The sequence below is a fragment of the Pteronotus mesoamericanus genome, unplaced genomic scaffold (assembly GCF_021234165.1).
Source record: "Pteronotus mesoamericanus isolate MK-2021 breed Mesoamerican mustached bat unplaced genomic scaffold, CSHL_Meso_final contig_116, whole genome shotgun sequence".
NCBI classification, from domain to species: Eukaryota; Metazoa; Chordata; class Mammalia; order Chiroptera; family Mormoopidae; genus Pteronotus; species Pteronotus mesoamericanus.
In genome coordinates, this window is record NW_026555027.1 from 43,118,793 (window position 1) to 43,139,940 (window position 21,148).

General features: G+C 37.2%; 1 protein-coding gene across 3 annotated transcripts in view; it reads right to left on the reverse strand.

Annotated features, from left to right (window-relative positions):
• The window catches only part of MCF2L2 (MCF.2 cell line derived transforming sequence-like 2), a 221,869-nt gene that overhangs the window by 81,099 nt on the left and 119,622 nt on the right, over positions 1-21,148 (reverse strand). For all 3 annotated transcript variants that reach the window (XM_054581079.1, XM_054581097.1, XM_054581088.1), the window contains one exon: positions 11,581-11,663. In XM_054581079.1, the coding sequence (XP_054437054.1) occupies positions 11,581-11,663 (83 nt within the window). The remainder of the gene's footprint in view (positions 1-11,580; positions 11,664-21,148) is intronic.

The following is a 21,148-nucleotide window of genomic DNA, read 5'->3' on the forward strand; positions in this document are numbered from 1 at the left end:
TGCACAGCAGGTCCTTGAATAACCTGGTTTTTGTTAAGCATCATTTTGTTATAATGTTGATAAGATACTGTTGGATCTTAACTCTTGTTTATATCAATTAGCCTACTGTAAAATTGTTTCATTATACATTGTTTTGTGGCAGTTCCAACAACTTATTGACAATGTTAAGTGAGAACTTACTGTACAGTTTCTTTATAAACAGCCAAGTCATTTATTGTTACGTCCATGTAGCTATTTTACCTAGATAGTGTGGGAGCCATTTAAAACATATTTATGTCTCTTTTTTCAAAGTTTAATGTAAAATTGGAGAAGTCATTAGCTCTGCCCTAATTGGTACTTTATACTTTTGTTTTTTAATCATTAGAAAATGACACAAAACATGGGCAGCTTTTTACCCATAGGGTCCTTCTGTAGGGAGAAATCATTGTTAATTCAAATAAGCTGATTTTAATTCAATGACTTTTTCAACTGGTTTTTAAATATTCAATATAGGTTTGTTTTAAGGTAGTTATTTGAATGTAGTTTGTATAGAGGAATATAATAATGGAGAAGACTTCAAAAAAGAAAGGTAGAACATTAAAAGCCTCTTTTCTCCATAATTTATAAAATAAAATTCCTAGTGTCTAAAGTATCGCAGTGATTACTAAAGTTAGCTCATTCCTCCCCAACAAGGTCTCATAAACCACTGTTCTTTATTCAAAGTTCAGATTCTAAAATTGAGGGTGTTAAACATCACATCAAAGCTATAGTATCTTAAAAGAAAATCTATTCTTTCATCAAAATAACTATCAGAAGTATTCTCAGCTTTTAAATATTTCAAACTTGAAATTGTAATGAAAGATGGAAAAGTTGCCAGGATGAGGTTTAAAGCATTTGTAAAGCTGTGTGTTCCTTTTAATCAAAGAGATGTGGCTGACATCTAATAGAGTAAGTTTCATTTATTTTTACATGACTGGGTAGAAATGTAACCATTATGCAAATAACCTTCTCTCACCGTACAGAAAAAACTAGGCAATATCTGTCACTACGAGGATTATACGAAGGCCAAAATAACAACTTCTGCAAAAGCCATAGTACTGATTATAGAAACTTTGTGTGCAGAGGTGCCTATTAGGGAAAACTAAGATGTTTCTCTCATTTAATTAGATGATGTTTGAAACATGGAAAACAAAACAACTAAAAAAAGAATTCTCAGTAAACACAACTAGATTATGGCATATATAATTTTTTGCAGGTAGCTCTTTAATGTTTACAGAATTAAAAAAATTTTTCTATTTCAAAAATTGAGGCTTGTTTATATTGATTGCTCGGATAATTCAGAATTTTTAACTAATGTCAAAACTACACTGTCAACCATTCTAGTTTGTAGTTACTTTAGAGTAGGTTCAGGTTGTTTTAATCACTACAGTTTAAATTTTCTGACAAACTTTAAAAACTGTAGAGAATAAAAGCACATTTTGACAAAGCAGATTTATAATTAATTTTTATTAGTTGATTTCTTTCATAACCATTTGCCTTTTGGCCATACATATGCTATGTATCTATACTTGTAACTTTAAATTTTTCAATAGATGAAAATATCAGTATCTCTGGCCATCAAAATGATCTTGTTTACAGCAGTACTTTTGTGAAACAATTATTTATTTGTGAGAGAGCGCTCCTCAAATGTGTTCATTTTTTTTATTTTTGCTTAGAATAGAATACTTTTTATTTAAAGGAAATATGAAGGCACTTCCTTTTTTAATAAGAAGGATATTGCTAGATGCTTCCTTCATCAGACTTAAAGTACTGAGAAGAATATTTGTAAATACAGTGAAAGGATTCCAGCCTTTTAAAAAGGAAGATAAAACTTTGGTGCTCCAATGCAAGGCTGTCTTAAAAATCACAAACAAAAGGAAAATGAACTATCAGCCTGGATGGTCACTTGAGTAGAAGATAGTTATACACAGTGTTACTGTTAAAAACTTTTTACCTCTTGGTTGGTTTGCATCTTTTTTTTTCATATTATTAATTTTATACCAAAATGTTAAATAATTATATTATTTGAATTTTGCTCATGTCAAAATAATTTGTTTTTTAAAAAATAAACCTGTGATTTACAATAAACAGCTTGAAAATTGTCAGCAGATGTGTATTTTCACAAGGGCTTTTATAACTCCAGTGTGAACAGCATTCGTTTATATATTATAAGCTTGTTCTGTTTAAGGTTAGAGAGGCCTCTAGTACAGAATCTTAATCCTACCGCCATTTGGACTTGCTGCTCTGCCCAGGATAAGAGACATGTCCTCTGTCTTATGGAGCCACCTAAAACAGACTTGTTAAATGACTTATGTTGGAATGCTTAAGTGAGAGAGTTCTCCTAATAGACTGTACAAAGGGATAACGTAACCTGTTGCCCCAGTGCCTTAGGACACTATTTGAAAAGGTCATATTTTCCTTTTATTTGATATCATTAACTGTCTGAAAATAGATTCAGATTTAGCCCTAGTCTTTTAATGTCAGGAACATTCTCAGGTGCTCCCACTGGAGTGGTTGGTGCTTTAGTGTATTTGTACATAGTATTTTCTCATCCACTTGGCACCTGATTCATGCTCACTTCTTAGAATAGTATATGGTGTGATTCAATCTGTATATATTTTTTTAAAACTTGGAAGCATCTGAATTATTTGGTTGTAGTAGAACTTTTTACTTCTAAGGCATGGATGGGGTGTTTGTAGTTGGGACTAAATGATCACTTGGACAAATTAATTAACTTGACCTCTATTTCAGACTTCAGTAGAATGCCATAGCTGCAATGAAAATCAGACCAGAGGACTCCTGATATGCAGAGTTAGACATTCTGCTGTAGAGAAATGGTAGGTGTCTCCCTGATTCTATTTCCCTGCAATCACTGCATGGTACAGTGAAACAAGCCTCTATCTCTGGTTTCTTTATGATAATCCTTTGCTCCAGACCTCTAAAGCTCCTTACTGCCTACAGCATCATATCTAATCTCTTCTAGCTGGTTTTCAAGGTCTTACGTAATCTTCCTTTCCTTCTTCATTCCCTGAAGCTTTACTTTTCCATTGCCACTATTATCCATTACAAATCTCATTCGTGACCATACCTGTGAGTTCATTTTCCTTGCCAGGAACGCCATTTCTCCTATATCTGTTGACATCTTGGAAACCCAACCCTAATTTCTATTAAACATCTGCCCTCCCGGCAAAATACACATTATTATATACATGTCACTTATATTAATTTGTTACCTACTAATTATTTCATGTGTTTTTTTCCAACTAAAATGTAAGTCCTGAAGGTAGGGACTGTGCACAGTGCTTAAAAATTCTTTTTCAAATATAAGGTAACATTATTCTGGCTAGCCATCCAAATATGAAAAGAAGATAAATTATTCAGAACCCTGGGAGTAGGCAGGAGCTACATTCACATCCTCCCAGGACCAAACTGGACTTAGAACTGAATTATAGAACAATCATCCAAAATAACCAACTGAAGATTAGCTGAAGAGAAGCCTTATAACAGGATTTACATGAGAAACCACATGGAGACTGGTAAGAAGGGCAGAGACACAAAAAAGTTTGGCCTGCTCCCCTGGGTGGCAGCTGAGGTTCCGGAGGGATATCACAGCTGTAGGGGGTTCCCCCTGAGAAAGGTGGTCTCTAAACCCCAAGCCAGGCTCCTCAGCCCAGAGCACCAGAAATGGGAAAGGGGGCACACATAATATCTGGCTGTGAAAAGCAGTGGGGCTTCTGTCTGCCAGGGAGAGAAAAGAGTCTGCTAGAGACATAGGCACTCTCTTAATGGTTTGCAGCCACTCACCCTGGGCTCCAGTGGACCGAGGATGTAGCAAACGAGTTGCATGAAAGTCTGGCATTCATGCTCTGTGGTGAGAGCTGAAGGGTCAGCTGCCACCATGTCTGTGCTGAATAATTCTCCCATATCACAGGTGCCATCTTTGTTGGGTGGAGCACTCCCTTTGTGCTGCATCAGCCTGTGGGAAAGCAATAGCCCACTCTCTGGACTCCCTCTTGTCCCATCATGTGCAGCTTATGTCTGTTGAGGAGTACAGCTAGAGGCTCTTGCTTTGACTGAGCCTAACAGGCAGCTGGCAAGCAAAGGCAGGTGGAGGTGGATCTCAGGGTGCTTTGGGACATTTGCTGACCATCGCCTTATATTGGTGCTAATAAAGCCAGCCTTGGTGCACAGCTTAGGCCTTTCTGCACACATCCAGGCCTAGCAGTGGCAACCACAAGCTGGATTGCTGATAGCTTCAAACAGGCTGCCTAGGGCCAGTCACAGGTAGTGCCTGACATTGGTCTACACCAGAGTCCCTCCAAAGAGGCCCAAGAATAAGTGTACCCAGTGGCCAGCCTCAGACAGCAACAGAGCAGGATCCAATAAGCTTCAAAAATGGTATATCCAAAGAAAGATCTCAGCAGGCACCAAATCCTGCTGAGGCAAATTCCAATTCGTGTGCTCAGCACCTGCATAGCAACTTGCACACTGTAGTTATAGTTAAGCCTCACAGTCAGCCAGCCTTAAGGTTCCCACACATGCACAGGCCAACAGCAATCAAGACTTAATGACAACAGAAGGGCTCATGTAACACACACAAAGGATATTACCAGAGCACCAGCTAAGATCATCAGGAAGACTGCACCACTGAACCCCACAGGAAACCTACTACATAAGGCCACCCTACTGAGACTGGGAATCATAGCAGATCTACCTAATACATAGCAACAAACACAAAGAGGCAGCCTAAATAGAAAGCAAAGAAATAGGCACCAAATGAAAAAACAGGAGAATATGCCAGAAAAAGAACTAAATGAAATAGAGGAAAGCAATTTACCAGATATAGAGTTTAAAGTAATGATTATAAGGATGCTCAGCAACATGAAAAAGGACATAGAAACCATTAAAAAGGACCAGTCAGAAGTGAAAAATACAATATCTGAAAAAGAATATACAAAAGAATAAACAGTAGGTTGGATTAAGCAGAGGATTGAATCAGTGATTTGAGAGACAAGATAAAAAAATAACACCCAATCAGAGTAGCAAAACAGAACAATGGATTTCTTAAAAAGTGAGAATAGTTTAGGGGACCTCTGGGAAAACATGAAGCATAACAACATCCGTGTCATAGGGGTACCAGAAGAGGAGAGAGAAACAGAGATCAAGGACCTATTTGAAGAAATAATGACCAAAATGTCCCTATAGTTTTACAGGAAAAAGACACACAAGTCCAGGAAGTGCAGAAAATCCCAAACCAAATGGATTCAGAGAGACCCACACCAAGACATTATAATTAAAATGGGAAAGATTAAGAGACAATCCTAAAAACCAAAAAGAAAGACAGTGTTCTACATGGGAGGTCCCATAAGACTGTCAGCTGGTTTCTCAACAAAAACATTTTGGGCCAGAAAGGACTGGCATAAGATATTCAAAGTGATGAAAAGCAAGGACCTACAACCAATACTCCTTTACCCAGCAGGGCTATCATTTAAAATTGAAGGAGAACTAAAGAGCTTCCTAGATAAGAAAAAGCTGAAGTTTGTTACCAACAAACCAGTATGAGAAATGTTAAAAGAGTCAAGAAGGAGAAGTAAAAAAGAGGAACATAGTTAAAAGAATAAAATGACATTAAATACATACCTATCAATAATCACTTTAAATGTAAATGGCTTAAATGCTCTAACCAAAAGACAAATTGTAACTGAATGGATAAGAAAAGAAGACCCGTATGTATGCTGTCTACACAAGACAGCTCAGAATGAAAGACACACAGACTAAAAGTAAAGGGATGAAAAAATATATTTCATATAAATGGAAACGAAGAAAAAGCTGGGGTAGCAATACTTACCTCTGAACAAAACAGACTTGAAAACAAAGGCTATGTTAAGATACAAAGAAAGATAGTATGTAATAAAAAGGGAGCAATCCAATAAGAGGATATAACCGTTGTAAACATGCATCCAACATGGGAGCACCTAAATATGTAAAGCAAATCTTGATGGACATAAAGGAAGAGATTGACAAAAATAAAGTCATAGTAGGGGTTTTAACACCTTATTGAAATCAATGGATAGGTCTAGGCAGAAAATCAACAAGGACATGGCAGCCTTAAATGACACACTGGATCAGATGGATTTAATTGATATCTGCAGAGCATTTCACTCCAAAGCTGCAAAATTTACATTCTTTCCAAGTGCACTTGGAACATTTCTAGGACAGATCATGTCTGGACAAAAAAAAACAAAAAACACTCAATAAATTTAAGAAGATTGAAATTATATCAAGCATAAAGCTATCTCTGACCATAAAGATAAGAAACTAGAAATCAACCACAAGAAAAAAAGTGAAAAACACAAAGTCATGGAGGCTACCTAACATGTTACTAGACAATGAATAGGTTAACAACAAGATCAAGGAAGACATCAAAAGACACATTGAAACAAATGAAAATGAGAACAGAATAACCCAAAATCTATGGGACAAGGGGAAAGCAGTCCTAGGAGAAATTCATAGCATTACCAGCTTACCTCAAGAAACAAGAAAAATATCAAATAAACAGTCTAAATTTACATATAAAGGAACTTGAAAAAGAACCAGAAACAAAGTGCAAAGTGAGTAGAAACGAGGACATAATAAAGACTAGAGCAGAAATAAATGAAATAGAATCCAAAAAACAATAGAAAAGATCAATGAAACCAAGAGCTGATTCTTTGAAAAGATAAACAGGATTGACAAACCTTTAACTAGACTCATCAAGAAAAAAAGAGAGAGGGCCCAAATAAATAAAATCAGAGAAGAGAAGAAAATATTACATACAACGATATGCCAAAAAAAAAAAAAAAAAAAAAAAAAGAATCTGGACAAAATGGGTAAATTCCTAGAGTCCTACAATCTTCCAAAACTGAATCAGGAAGAATCAGAGAATCTGAATAGACAGATTACAACTAGTGAAAATTAAGCAGTAATCAAAAAGTCCTGGGCAGGAGGCCTTTACAGGAGAATTTTACCAAACATTCAGAGAAGAAATAACACTTATCCTCAAACAATTCCAAGAGTTTCAGGAGGAGGGAAGACTCCCAAGCCTTTTTTTTTTACACAAGGTTAGCATTTTCCTCATTACAAAATCATACAAAGACACTACAAAGAAAGAAAACTATAGACCAATACCCCTGATGAACACAGATGCTGAAATCCTCACAAAATATTAGCCAAATGAATCCAACAATACAGTAAAAAGATCATATACCATGATGAAGTGAGATTTATGCCAGGATACAAGTTTGATACAGTATCTGCAAATCAATAAATGTGATACATCACAATCAAAATGAAGGAGTAAAACCACATGATCATAATAAGTACAGAAAAATTATTCAATAAAATCTAGCACCTATTTATTATAAAAACACTAAGCAAAGTGGAAATAGAGGGAACATAGCTCAAGGTAATAAAGGCCATATATGTCAGATCCACAGTCAACATCATACCCAAGGGGCAGAAACTAAAAGTGTTTCCCTTAAGGTCAGGAACAAAACAGGGATGTCTGCTTTCACCTCTCTTATTCAACATAATACTAGAAGTCCTAGCCAAAGCAATCAGACAAGAAGAAGAAATAAAAGTATCCAAATTGGAATGGAAGAAATAAAACTGTCATTATTTGCAGATAATATGATACTGTATATAGAGAACCCTAAAGATTCCACCAAAAAACTACTAGTACTAATAAATGAATTTAGCAAAGTAGCAGGGTACAAAATTAATATTCAGAAATCAGATGCATTTTTATATGCCAATAATGAACTAATAGAAAGGGAAACTGAGAAAATAACCCCATTCACAATTACTCCAAAAAAAAGAAAAAAAGGTACCCAAGAATAAATTTCACCAAGGATGTAAAAGACCGTTACTTGAAAAATTATAAGGTATTAAGGAACAAAATTGAAGAAGCTACAAGTAAGTGGAAGCATATCTTAAATTTTAGATTCAAAACCATAAAAAACCCTAGAAGAAAATAGGCAGTACAATCTTGGGCATTTCTTGTAGTAATATTTTTTTCTGATGTATCTCCTTGGACAAGGGAAATAAAAAAAAAATAAATGGGACTAAATAAACCTAAAAAGATTTTGATCAGCAAAGAAAATCAACAAAATGAAAAGACAACCCACTGAATGGGGGAACATATTTGCCAATGATACCTCCGATAAGGGGTTAATATCCAAAATTTATAAAAGACTTACAAAACTAAACACCCCCCCTCCCAAAAAAAAATCCAATTTAAAAATGGGCAAAGGACCTGAATAGACACTTTTCCAAAGAGGACATAAAGGTCAATAGGCATATGAAAAGATGTTCATGTCCCTAATCATTAGAGAAATGCAAATTAAAACCACAATGAAGTATCACCTCACACCTTCCAGGATGGCTATCATCAATAAATCAACAAACACCAAGTATTGGTGAGGCTGTAGAGAAAGGGGAACCTTTGTGCACTACTGGTGGGAATGCAGATTTGTGTAGCCATTGTGGAAAGCAGTATGGATTTACCTCAAAACATTAAAAATGGAACTGCTCTACGACTCAGGTATTCCACTTATGGGAATTTATGCAAAGAATCCCGAAACACTAATTCAAAAGAATATATGTACCCCTAAGTTCATTGAAGCATTATTTACAATAGACAAGATTTGGAAGCAATCCAAGTATCCATCACTAGATGCGTGGATAAAAATGTGGTACATTTATACAATGGAATACATTTATACAGTGGAATACTACTTGGCCATAAAAAAGAAGGGCCTTTTATCTTTTGCCACAGTATGGGTGGACCTGGAGCACATTATGCTAGGTTAAATGAGCCAGTCAGAGAAAGACTAGTACCGTGTAATTTTACTCATATAAACAAGATGAACTAACAAGCTAAAGAGAGACAGACTGACTCATAGGTAGAGAGAAGGCTGACAGCTGTTGGGGTGGGGGAATAGATGAGTGAGGTGGAGGAATTGAGGCAAAAAAAGAAAAAGAACTCTTGGACATGAACAACAGAATGGTGATTGATGGGGGAGGGGGTCAGGGTAGTGGGGGTGGGATTATGGGAGATAAATGTTGATTTTTGGAGACTTGGGGTAGTGAACACACAATACAGGGTACAGATAATGAGTTGTGGAATTGTGCAACTGAAATCTGTATAATTTTCTTAACCAGTGTCACCCCAATAAACTTAATAAAAAGTTAAAAAAAAAGAACCCCAATGGACACGATCTATAACATTTTACCTATGCTACTTGAAAGTTTATAATTTATTTGCTAAAACCTGAATGCTTAACATACGCCAAGAATATTGTATCTATCAACTCACCTCAACACATTTCTATTAGTTATGCATTAAAACTCAAATACTTAAAATCAAAAGTGATAAGGAAATATAAACTGTTGCAGCAAAGATTTGTGATTTTAAGGTATTCAAAGCTGGTGGTAGAACAAAAACAGTAGTCTATAAAGTCTATTGTTAGCATAGATAGCTAAATATTAAGAAAGGAAGCAAAAGAAGACATTATTAAGCATAGTCAACTAAGGAGCATAGCCTGCTTAGCCAGAGAGCTACAGCTTCACATACTCCAGGGGATAGCAGCATTGCCCAGCCAAGAGGATTAACACCTCTCTCTTCCCGACGTAGGCTGCAGCCCGCCAGACTGTCAGGTTGTCAGCTGTAGGGAGTAAGGACGCACATGCGCAGTGTTAGTCAAATGGCGCAAGGGGAGGCGCCTCTGTGAAGCACGCACAGTGGAGACTAAAATGGCGACCATAGAGGTCTGCCTGCCTAGCTTGAAAAAAGGATTGGACTGGATAAAGGAAACAGAACCCAGAAGATCTGGGAAAGTAGATTGGTTAGTGGGTGGGACCAGTGAGCCCATGAAAGCTTGGGAAGTTGATTGGTTAGTTTAAAGAAATGCCTGGCCCTTCCCAAGCCCAAGGTTATATAAGCTGAGCCTGGCAAAGACAAAAGCCCCTCTCCCTCCCCCCATCCTCCTTGCTCCCCTATAACACGTGTTCGACCCCTTCGCTGGTTCCCACGTTCTCGCTACAGCAGCCACGTGGCCCTAGCAGCCACCCGGGACGCCTCGAAGGCAGGCTGCGTGGGCCTGAGCGCAGCCGCGGCGGCTGGGAGCAGACTAAGCTCGCCAGATTGGGACAGAGACAGGGGCCGAATCACTGGTGCAGAATGTCTGTGCACGGGCCCTGCTTCCGGGCCTGGTGAAGGCAGGATTCGACTTCTTTCAGAGCTGACAGAGGAAGATGAGAATTTGGGAACCTGGGGGCAGCCCTCTATCTTCACCGAAGTAAATCTTAGCCACCAGACCTCATTCTCCCTTGTGGGTCTCTGAAAATGCTTTCTTTGCAACACCACAAGGACCCCACTTCTGCTGGCAACACTATCCTTTGCTTAGTCCACTAGCTATTTTGCCTTTTCTCAACGTTCTTTTGCAAGAATCATAAAGATATTTGTTTCACTGAATGCTGTAACTTTTCCTTTGTATTTCTCATTAGAAGTATGATTTAATGGTCTACTGTAAATTCATACAATTCACCAATTAACTTAAAGGAACATTTAACTAAGACTTTTATAATTATAAGACTTACAAAAGACCTGTAATTCTAAAAGTAAAATTACAATTATAAAAGTAGGTAGGTTTGTAGTAACAGTCATAAAAGTCCCAAAAGATATACCACCACTGAAGAAAAACAACAGAACACCTTGCCAAGTACTGCTTTTCAGAAACAATCCAACTAAACACACTTTCAGATATGCTGAATTTGGCCACTTACTATAACTCAAAGATAAATTGCAATCATTGAGAGTCTACATGTTTCTTTGTACCTTAAAGTGAAAGACTATAAAGTAGTGTAATTACACTAATATTGGCTTTAATGAAGGAGCAGTTTCCTGAAGATGTTTATTCATTGATTGTATAGGCATTTTTTCAGAGGCCTGCCAAGAGCCAAGCATTCTAAACCCTGGAAATAAAAACAACTCCTAAGTCAATAAGTCCAATGCTGTGACCATGAACAATGTGTGGGGGTTCTAAATATAGGGAAGTGTGTTTTTAATGAATTTGCCTCTTCTGCTTTTGGTCTTTACCACTGAATTGCAGGGCATTCACATGAATTGTAAGCACGTTTCCTGTAAGCCAAAAATAGCATTACATTTGTACAAACTATATCTCCTGGGAACCTATTGCCTTTCAATGCTTTTAAACCAATAACTCAATTAACATCAACAATAGTTTACATTTACCCTTTTCTTAATAATTCTTTTTTTAAACACTGAGTATCTTTGGAAATTTGGTTTATAAGATGTCATTTTCAGTTCTTGCTTGTTGCTTTTATGAGATCCATGATTTTTGTTCTCAGATATATAGATGAAGGCGAGTATAGAGAAGAAGTATGTGATTTTCTCTGGGAAAGATAGGTGATGAGATTTAAAACAGAGGATACTCTAGGATACTCTATCCTGTCCCCTCACCCCCTTAAGGAGTTAAAATGACTTCTGCAAAGGGGTCTCACCTGCTTGGGGAAACATCTTCAGGACCACCAAGCTCCAGCGCAGGGCTCTCCCCATCATGACTGCATTCAAGTATTCCTTCATTCTGAAGTGAAAGACATTTTGGTAAGATAGTCTATTTTATTTGTAGGCGGAGCACTAACTCTGTATTTCTCTTTCCCCCAAGTTCTTTGTTTGGTATTTTTTGTTTGTTTTAATTCTCCAGTTGAACATCATATCAAGTTTCTCATCTTTTTCTTCCCTGGGTTTTCCCCAACCATTCTGTGGATCTATTCCTGCTGGCCCTTCCAGCTTCCTTTTGGAGCAGCAAAAACTCATTCTGAAAAGCAAGTATTGTTTTTCCTTAATGATAGGCTATTACCATTGTTCTCCTCCCTCTTTCCGGGTGATTCACAGAAGAGATTCAGAGTTTGAGCTAAAAGATAAAGAGATCATTTGGCAAAATATCTACATTTTTCCCCCCTCTTCTGGGTACGAAATCAGTGTCTGGGGAGGTTGCATCCTGCCCGAATGAGAAGACATAAGTCTGGTGTCCACTTTCGCAGGCTTGGAACCATCTGTCTGTTTTGTCGCACCACCTCCCAAAGCAGCTGGTTCTTTAGGAAGTGCAAAGGGGTCACTGGTTCAGGCTCGAAGCTGGTTGGTGGTCTGAAGCCCTGCTCTGGGGCATGCCAGCTCTGAGACCTTGGGCGAGCTCCCTGAACCACTCTGCCTTGCTTTCCTCCCCTTGAACATGGACCCCATGGCACTATCTACTATAGTAAGGCTGTGGCCCTTTTTCAGAACAATACTAGGCATTTAATTCTCAAAAAGAGGATTACTTTTTACACTGTCTCAGTTTGCTCTCAAGAAAATATCATTTTAACCAGAAAGTGAATTTGTATAACACTGATAGCAGAGTATGATAAAAGTATTAAAATAACAAACAAGTAGATAATTAGCCCTGATTTGAGCTCTTCCAGAGTGCCAGGTTCTGTTTAAATGAGTTATTTTACATTCTCACAAAAGAGAGGATAGATTTAGAATGGGCCCTCTTGCAAAAGTATTGTTAAGGAAAATTTTTTGAATAAACATAAAGATTCCTTGTAAATTAGAGATGGAGGTTGAAGAATGAGCTTTCCCCAGACTGAGGAACTGAAGGGAATGCCTCGCAAAACAGGTGAGAATGAGATGCTTCTCTGTCTATTGAAAGTGTAAGAAGATAGTCCTCTCCCAAAAGCAGGCAACATAAAGTTTCTTTAGTCTCCATAATGCCCACCACAGGGACAGCAATTAAAAAATGTTCAGTGGCTGAAAGAAAATCGTGGTTCTTCTATCCTTTTCATAGATGTCTTCCCAAACCTGGTATCATAATCAGAAAGCAAGGTAACAAATAGAGGAGTATTGGGGACACCAGCTTTGCTAATTTAGCTGTAAAATACAAGGGGAATCTTACATTCCAACATTTCAAGTTTGCATATTTTTTCTTTTAAAATAGGATATCATTTCAGAATCTGAATTTTTAGTTTTCTCTATTACATATATTTGACCAGAGACAATTATATATATAATTTATATATATTTCATATATATAATTTAATTTTCACCTGAGGATGTGTTTCCATTGATTTTTAGAGAGAGAAAGGCAGAGTGAGAGAGAAAGAGAGGGAGAAACATTGATGTGAGGGAAATATCAGTGCATTCTGTGTGAACCAACCAGAGATCAAACCCTCAACCCAGGCATGTGCCCTGGCCAGGAATCAAACCAAAAACCTTTCAGTGCATGGTATGATACTCCAACCAACTGAGCCACACGGCCAGGGATAGAATATCTTTTTTATTTTAGTTAATACACCGAAGTAAATGCCAATCCCTGGAGTCCAACCAATCTAGTTATTTTCACCACACTACAAAGACAGCTCTTTGCTCACATTTTCTAGATAATGTTCAACTAATTACCATAGCAGTTAATGTTACATTGTATCCTTTTCTAGTTCTTCCTGTGACATTATTGTGCCCTAAACACCCCTGGGCTTTGAGCCTCAGTCTTATCCATCTTTGGATCCTGAACATGTAATACAATGTCATACAGATTAACCACTGTTATTAACAAAACTCCCTCTTCCTTGTGAAACTTGCTACTGTTCACAAAATGAGTTGTGCTCTTTCCAGTCCTAGTGATCTATTGTTAGCGTGGTGGATTGCAGAATCTCTTATTTCAATTGATAGCGTGGTGGATTTTAGAATCTCTTATTTCAGGACAACCTAGTGATGGAAAAATAACGATGACTCAAGGGCGAGGTGTAGACTTTGTCATCTTTCACACGGAATGATGACACTCCTCTAACTCACACTTTGGCATGCGTGGGATGCCCTCGTGGGCTTCCTGAAATGCCTGGACATGGATTTCGTTGTGTCAACCCATATGCCCATGGCTACATGTCAGACAGTTGGTTTCAGGGTAGAGGGAGAGTCCTCTGCCAACCATTTGATGGAATGCGACACAGGTATGACTGAGATGTGATGGGAAGCATCTGTAGCAGATCTGAGGACTGCTTTAATAAAAACCTGCAGTGGAGTTGCTAACTATAGGCATACCTCGGAGATACTGCAGGTTTGGTTCCAGACTACAGCAATAAAGTGAGTACCAAAATAAAGCAAGTCAAAATCTTTTTGCTGGTGAAGAGTCTTGCCTTCAATTTTTTTTTTAAAAAATAGAACATCTGTGAAGCACAGTAAAATGAAGTATGCCTGTATAATAAGATTTTGCTAAGGTTTACTCAGATTAGTTGTGTTCCGGGGCAGTGGCTTTCAAATTTTGACCATACCCACAAGAAAAACATTTACATCATAACACACACACATTTTCTGATTTATAATAAAAAAGATATATTGTGCTTTGTTTTTGTTCCATTTCTGCCACTGAGCTCCTGAAACCCTTGGAATTTCCTAAGCGATAAGAACAACACATGTCTGCATAGTTATAAGAAACCCTTTCAGCCACACCTGAGTTTATGTTAATGACTTTTAAAAAGGACTTACTAAGGATAGGGTCTGGGAACCAAGGAAACCAACCACATAATAAGAGCACTGAGCAATGATTGGTTAGCAACTCCGTCATTCGCAAAGTTCAATTCCATCAGTCCTTACAAACAAATAGGATATTCTCCTCTTACTGACCTCTTGGAATGTTGGCAGTTTGGTCCAGTTTGGAAGATAAAGAAATCAAGACATGCTGGACAATTCCTCTGAAATGGCTACTCTGGCCCTAGTTTAATATGGGTCCACTCATGCCATCTTCCACACGCATAAAACTGACATGATGCACTTTATTTTTTTATTATACTATCTTATGTATGTACGTATGTATCTAAAACTCCAAAATTTATTACACTTGGCCCCAGGAGATATTTTTATTTGTGCTTTGCATTACTTAGTAAACTCTGGCTTAGCCTGATTCACTAGAACCTGTCATCTCCCTTGCTGGTAGCAGACAACTCTATATTTCAACCCTCACCACTCATAACTCAAGCACAATGTGACCATTCAGCCTGCATCAAGCTGAATCAACCCTGATCCTTCCAGAGGGGAAGAGAGATTCTGAAATTTATTAAGTAAGGTCAGGTTCCAAATTCTGCTCTTCTAACACCAAACCAATGTTTTCAATTTCTTCCTTTCCCACATAAACTTTTATTGACTGAATTTAGATGTATGGAAAGACTTATAAAAGTAAAAGGAACTCAGCAAAAGGACTACTTGACCCTAGGTTAATTATCTGATCTTCCAACTTGGTACCTGACGGGCAGTATCCTCAGTAGAGGACAGGCAAAAGCTAAAATTCCTAGCAGAAACGGAGAGCTGCACATTTGGCATTGATCTCACAATAAAGGTCTGCAGTCATCAAATAATTCAAACTGAGTTAAATATGACCTAAAAATGTAGCTATGTGATTTTTAAAAATATTTCCTGTGAAGTGGATGAAATATTTTAGCATATGGAAATAAACTTCAGTTTGAAGTTGGACAAATGTGGTATTAAAATAAATTGTCTTATTATAAATCAAGACTAAATTAGAGGTAAGTAAATTTTACTTTTTTAGCAACGTTGATTAACCTGGAGTCCATTAAAACCCTTTATAAAATAAGACACCTGGCCCTACCCTTAACCCACTGGCTAATAGGATAGTACTAGTATGTCTGCTATTTTTTTACTTTATTTTTTATTGCTTACACTATTATAGAGATGTCCGTATTCCTCCCCTCCTTTGCCCACCTCCCGCCCCCCCACCCTCATCTCCCTTCCCTCAGGCCATTACCACCCTGTTATCTGTGTCTATGGGCTATGTGTATATGTCCTTTGGCTGATTCCTTCACCTTATTTCATCCAGAAACCCACTCACCACCCCCTCTGACAGCTGTCAGTCTGTGCCGTGTATCCATGCCTCTATTCTATTTTGTTCATTAGATTCCACATATGTGAGATCATATGGTATTTGTCTTTATTTGACTGGCTTATTTCACTTAGCAGGTCCATCCATGCTGTCTCAAAGGGTAAAATTCTCTTCTTTTTTAAGGCTACATAGTATTCCATTGTTTAAATCTACCAGATTTTTTATTCACCCACCTACTGATGGCACTTGGGCTGTTTCCAGATTTTGGCTATTGTAAATAATGCTGTTATGAACATAAGGTTGCATACATTCTTTCAGATTGGTGTTTGAGATTCTTAGAATATATTCCCTGAAGTGGGATAGCTGAGTCATAAAGCAGTTCCATTTTTAATTTTTTGAAGTAAATCCATATTGTTTTCCAGAGGGGCTGCTCCAGTCTGCATTCCCACCAACAGTGCACATGGGCTCCCTTTTCTCCACAACCTCGCCAACACTTGTTTGTTGATTTGTCAATGGTAGCCATTCTGGCAGGTGTAAGGTGATATCTCAGTGTGGTTTTAATCTGCATTTCTCTGATGATTGGTCACACTGAGCATTTTTTATGTCTATTGGCCATCCGTATGTCCTCTTTGGAGAAATGTTTATTCAGGTCCTGTGCCCATTTTTTAAATTGAATTGCTTGTCCTCTTAGTGTTAAGATGTGTAAGTTCTTTATAATTTTTGGAAATTAACCCCTTATCAGATGTATCATTGGCAAATATGTTCTCCTATACTGTGGGTTCCCTTTTCATTTTGATGATTTCTTTAGTTGTGCAGAAGCTTTTTAATTTGATGTAGTTCCATTTGTTTGTTTTTTTTTCCTTGTTTCCCTTGCCATAGGAGATATATCAGCAAAAGTATTGCTATGAGATTTTACTGCCTGTTTTCTTCTAGAATTTAATTTTTTAATTATTTTAAAATTTTTATTTATTGATTTGAGAGAGAGAAGGGAGAGAGAGAAATATGATTTGTTGTTCCACTTATTTTTGTATTCATTGGTGGATACTTTTTTTTTAAAAAAGATTTCACTTAGTTATTTTTAGAGAGAGGGGAAGAGAGAGAAACATTGATGTGTTGCCTTTTGCATGCACCCCATCGGGGGACAAAACCTGCAACTCAGGCATGTGTCCTGACTGGGAATTGAACCAGTGACCTTTTGCTTTGCAGGATGACACCCAACCAACTGAGCCACACTGGACTGGTCAGGGCCATTGGTTCATCCCTGTAAGTGCCCTGTAAGGAGGTATAAGCCACAACCTTTGTATATTGGACAATGCTCTAAGCAGCTGAACTGTGCGGCCAGGGTTCTTCTAGAAATTTCATGGTTTTGCAACTTACATTTAAGTCTTTTATCCATTTTGAGTTTATTCTTGTTTATGGTGTAAAAAAGCGGCCTACTTTCATTTTTTTTCATGGACCTGTCCAATTTTCCCAACACCATTTATTGAAGAGACTGTATTTACTCCATTGTATGCTCTTGTCTCCTTTGTCAAATGTTAATTGACCATAGAGGTGTGGGTTGATTTCTGGGTTCTCTATTTTGTTCCATTGATCTGTATGCCTGTTCTTATGCCAGTACCAAGCTGTTTTGATTACAATAGCCTTGTAGTATAGTTAGACATCAGATATTGTGATATCCCCTACTTTATTCTTCTTTCTCAAGACTGCTGAGGTTATTTGGGTCTTTTTTGGTTCTATATAAATTTTTGGAATATTTGTTCTAGATCTATAAAGTATGCCATCAGCATTTTAATAGGAATCACATTTCTTTGGGTAGTATAGATATTTTAATGATATTAATTCTTCCAATCCATGAACATAGTAAATATTGTATATGCTTCCACTTATTTGTATCTTCCTCAATTTCTTTCTTTGATGTCTTATAGTTTTCTGAATACAGGTCTTTTACCTCCTTGGTTAAATTTGTTTCTAATAAATGTATTTATTTTGTTGTTGATGCAATAGTAAATGGATTGTCTTCTTAGTTCCTCTTTCTTATAATTCATTATTCATGTATAAAATGTCATCGATTTCTGAATATAAATTCTGTGTCCTGCTACTTTGCCAAATTCATTTATTAGCTCTAGTAGTTTTTTTGTGGTCTTTAAGGTTTTTTTATGTACAGTATCATGTCATCTGTGAATAATGACAATTTTACTTCTTCTTGTCCAATTTGGATGCCCTTTATTTCTTCTTCTTATCTGATTACTATGGCTAAGGACTTCCTGTACTATATTGAATAAGGGTGGTGATAGCAGACATCCCTGTCTTGTTCCTGATCCTAAGGGAAATATTTTTTAGTTTTTTCCCATTGAGTATATTGGTTGTAGGTTTTTCATATACAGCCTTGTATTATGTTTAGGTATGTTCCTTCTATTCCCACTTTGCTGAAAGTTTTTATCATAAATGGGTGCTGGATTTTATCAAATGCTTTTTTACAAATCTGTTGACAGTCATGTAATTTTTATCCCTCATTTTGTTTATTTGATGTATCATATTCATTGATTTGCAAATATTGTACCAACCTTGCAACCCAAGAATAAATCCCACTGATCATGGTGTATGATCCTTTGACTGTATTGCTGGATTTGGTTTGCTAATTTTTTGTTGAGGATTTTAGCATCTATGTTCATCAGGGATAGTGGTCTATAATTTTCTTTCTTTGTAGTGTCTTTATCTGGCTTTGGAATTACAATAATGGTGTCCTCATAAAAAGAACTTGTAAGTCTTCCCTCCTTTTGAGTTTTTTGGAATAATTTGATAAGGATAGGTACTAGTTCTTCTTTGAATGTTTGGTGAAATTTGCCTGTGAAGTCATGTTCAGGACTTTTGTTTGCTTGGAATTTTTTGATTACTGCTTTAATTAGTTGTAATTGGTTTATTAATGTTTTCTGATTGTTTGTTTCTAGGAATTTATCCATTTTGCCCAGGCTGTTCAATTTGTTAATATATATAGTTGTTCATAGCCTTTTTTTTTTTTTACAAAATCCTTTGTATTTCTGTGATGTCAGTTGTTACTTCTCTTTCATTTCTGATTTTATTTATGTAGACCCTCTCTCTTTTCATCTTGATGAGTCTGTCTGCTTAAAGGTTCCTCAATCTTGTTTATCTTTTTAAAGAACCAACTTAGTTTTATTGACCTTTTGTATTGCTCTTTCAGTCTCTATGTCATTTATTTCTGCTCTGATCTTTATTATTCCTTTCATCTACTTACTCTGGGCTTTATTGTTTGTTATTTTTCTAGTTCTTTTAGATGTAGTGTTGGATTGTTTATTTGAGATTTTTCTCGCTTCCTGAGGGAGGCCTACAATGCTATGAACTTCCCTCTCAGGACTGCTTTTGCTGTGTCCCATAGATTTTGGGTTGTTGTGTATTCATTTTTATTTGTTTCCTGGTAATTTTTTATTTCTCCCCTGATCTCATTTACAACCCATTCATTGTTTAAAACATGCTATTTAGCCTCCATGTGTTTGAATGTTTTTGAGTTTTTTTATTGTAGATTATTTTGACTTTCATGCCACTGTGATCCAAGAAGATGCTTGATATGATTTCAGTTGTCTTGTCATTCACTTATTTTTAAATGCTGGTGAACCCACCAAACCCACTATTACCACTGTGACCTGTAATTTGAAAACCCTGGAGCATGAAAGAACACAAACTAGGTGTGAGGCACAGGCCTGGTGGGAATCCCTGGCTTCCTTTCTATGTAAAAGTGGCATTGGCAGGACTTCTCTGCATCTTAGTTTTCTATCTATAAAATAAGGCCAATTAGATCTACTTCAGTGGGTTGTTGTGACGAGAGATATGTATTGAAATGCTTAGCATGAAAAAAAGGCTCAATAAATGACATTTACATTTGACTCTTTAATATCTACTTTGTGGGGATTAAAATGGATATAATGAGTGTAAAGCAGCTAGCACCGTGATCTTCAGCAGTTCCTACCTGCTTAAGTATAATACAGACCCCATATTTCTCACTAGCTGGGAGATGTTGCTCAAGTCACTAATCTTCCTGGACATGCATTTCTTCCTGTGTTAAATGAGGGAGATGTGTGATTTGGCAATGAACTGTCCCTCTCCTTATAAAACACCAATATAGGTGTTATTGCTTCCAATTTTGAGATGGAAGCTAAATTGTAGTCAGAGTATTTTTGGGAAAAATTTAAATTAGGCTTCTAAAAACTCTAGGAGGAAAACAGCATATTCAAATAAACGCTTTCTTTTTTCAAGCAATAGTCCTTTTACTGGCATAATGGACCAAGAAAATTGACCACAGACCAACCCACCAATTGCTGCTGTATCTCTTTGTTAGGGATTCCTTATGAGCCTCACAGAATTATAAAATGATGTTCTTTAAAGCAGAGCAACAAGTTCCTTGTGAAATCATATTCTGTTTCCCTTTAGTCACCCTGACTTGATGTTGTCCTTCGGGCATCCCAAAGCAGGGATTTTCTCAGCCAACTGGTGCATTAAAAGGGAACCAACCCATAAACTACCCTATTGGGAAGCCAATCAGGTGGAAGAGCGCCTTCCCCTTTATGTTAATTTTATTCTGAAGAAAAAGGGTGGCAGGGAAGGCAGGCAGTACCGTGGCAAGTACCGTGGGCCCGGATGTCACTCCCGGTACCTGCATCTCTACCCCAGCCTCTCCGCTGGTCCAAAGAGACACCATCCCACACACAGGTTCTCTAGGATCCCCTTTCCTATGACTTCCTATGTCTTCTCAACAAACATGTAATCTAATTTTTTTGTTTCCCCTATATTTTGAAGAAAGACATGTTTCAAAATTGAGAAAACAGGCTAAGTGTCTAGCTTGAAGGAATTTTGTAAAAAAAATTTCAATTTCTCTGAAGACTATATCGTTCTAAAAGTATTAATCTACTTTTTAAAAGTAACTACATTCTTTAATAGCTAATTTTCAATTGATTATTACAATTTTTTCCCCAAAAGGAGCGATGGCAGCATTTGAACTGAATCCAATTAAGTTTTCCTTGAAGTTACATGACTTCATGTTATGATTTTAGGGATGCCTGTGTGGTAGGCAGCTAGACAGACAGGAACAGAGTAAGGACAATAGGCCAGGTACAGAAGGTCAAGAGGGGTGGGGTGGGGGGCATGGCGGTAGCAGTGGGAAGTTCCTGGTGCCTAGCAGCAAGCAAAAC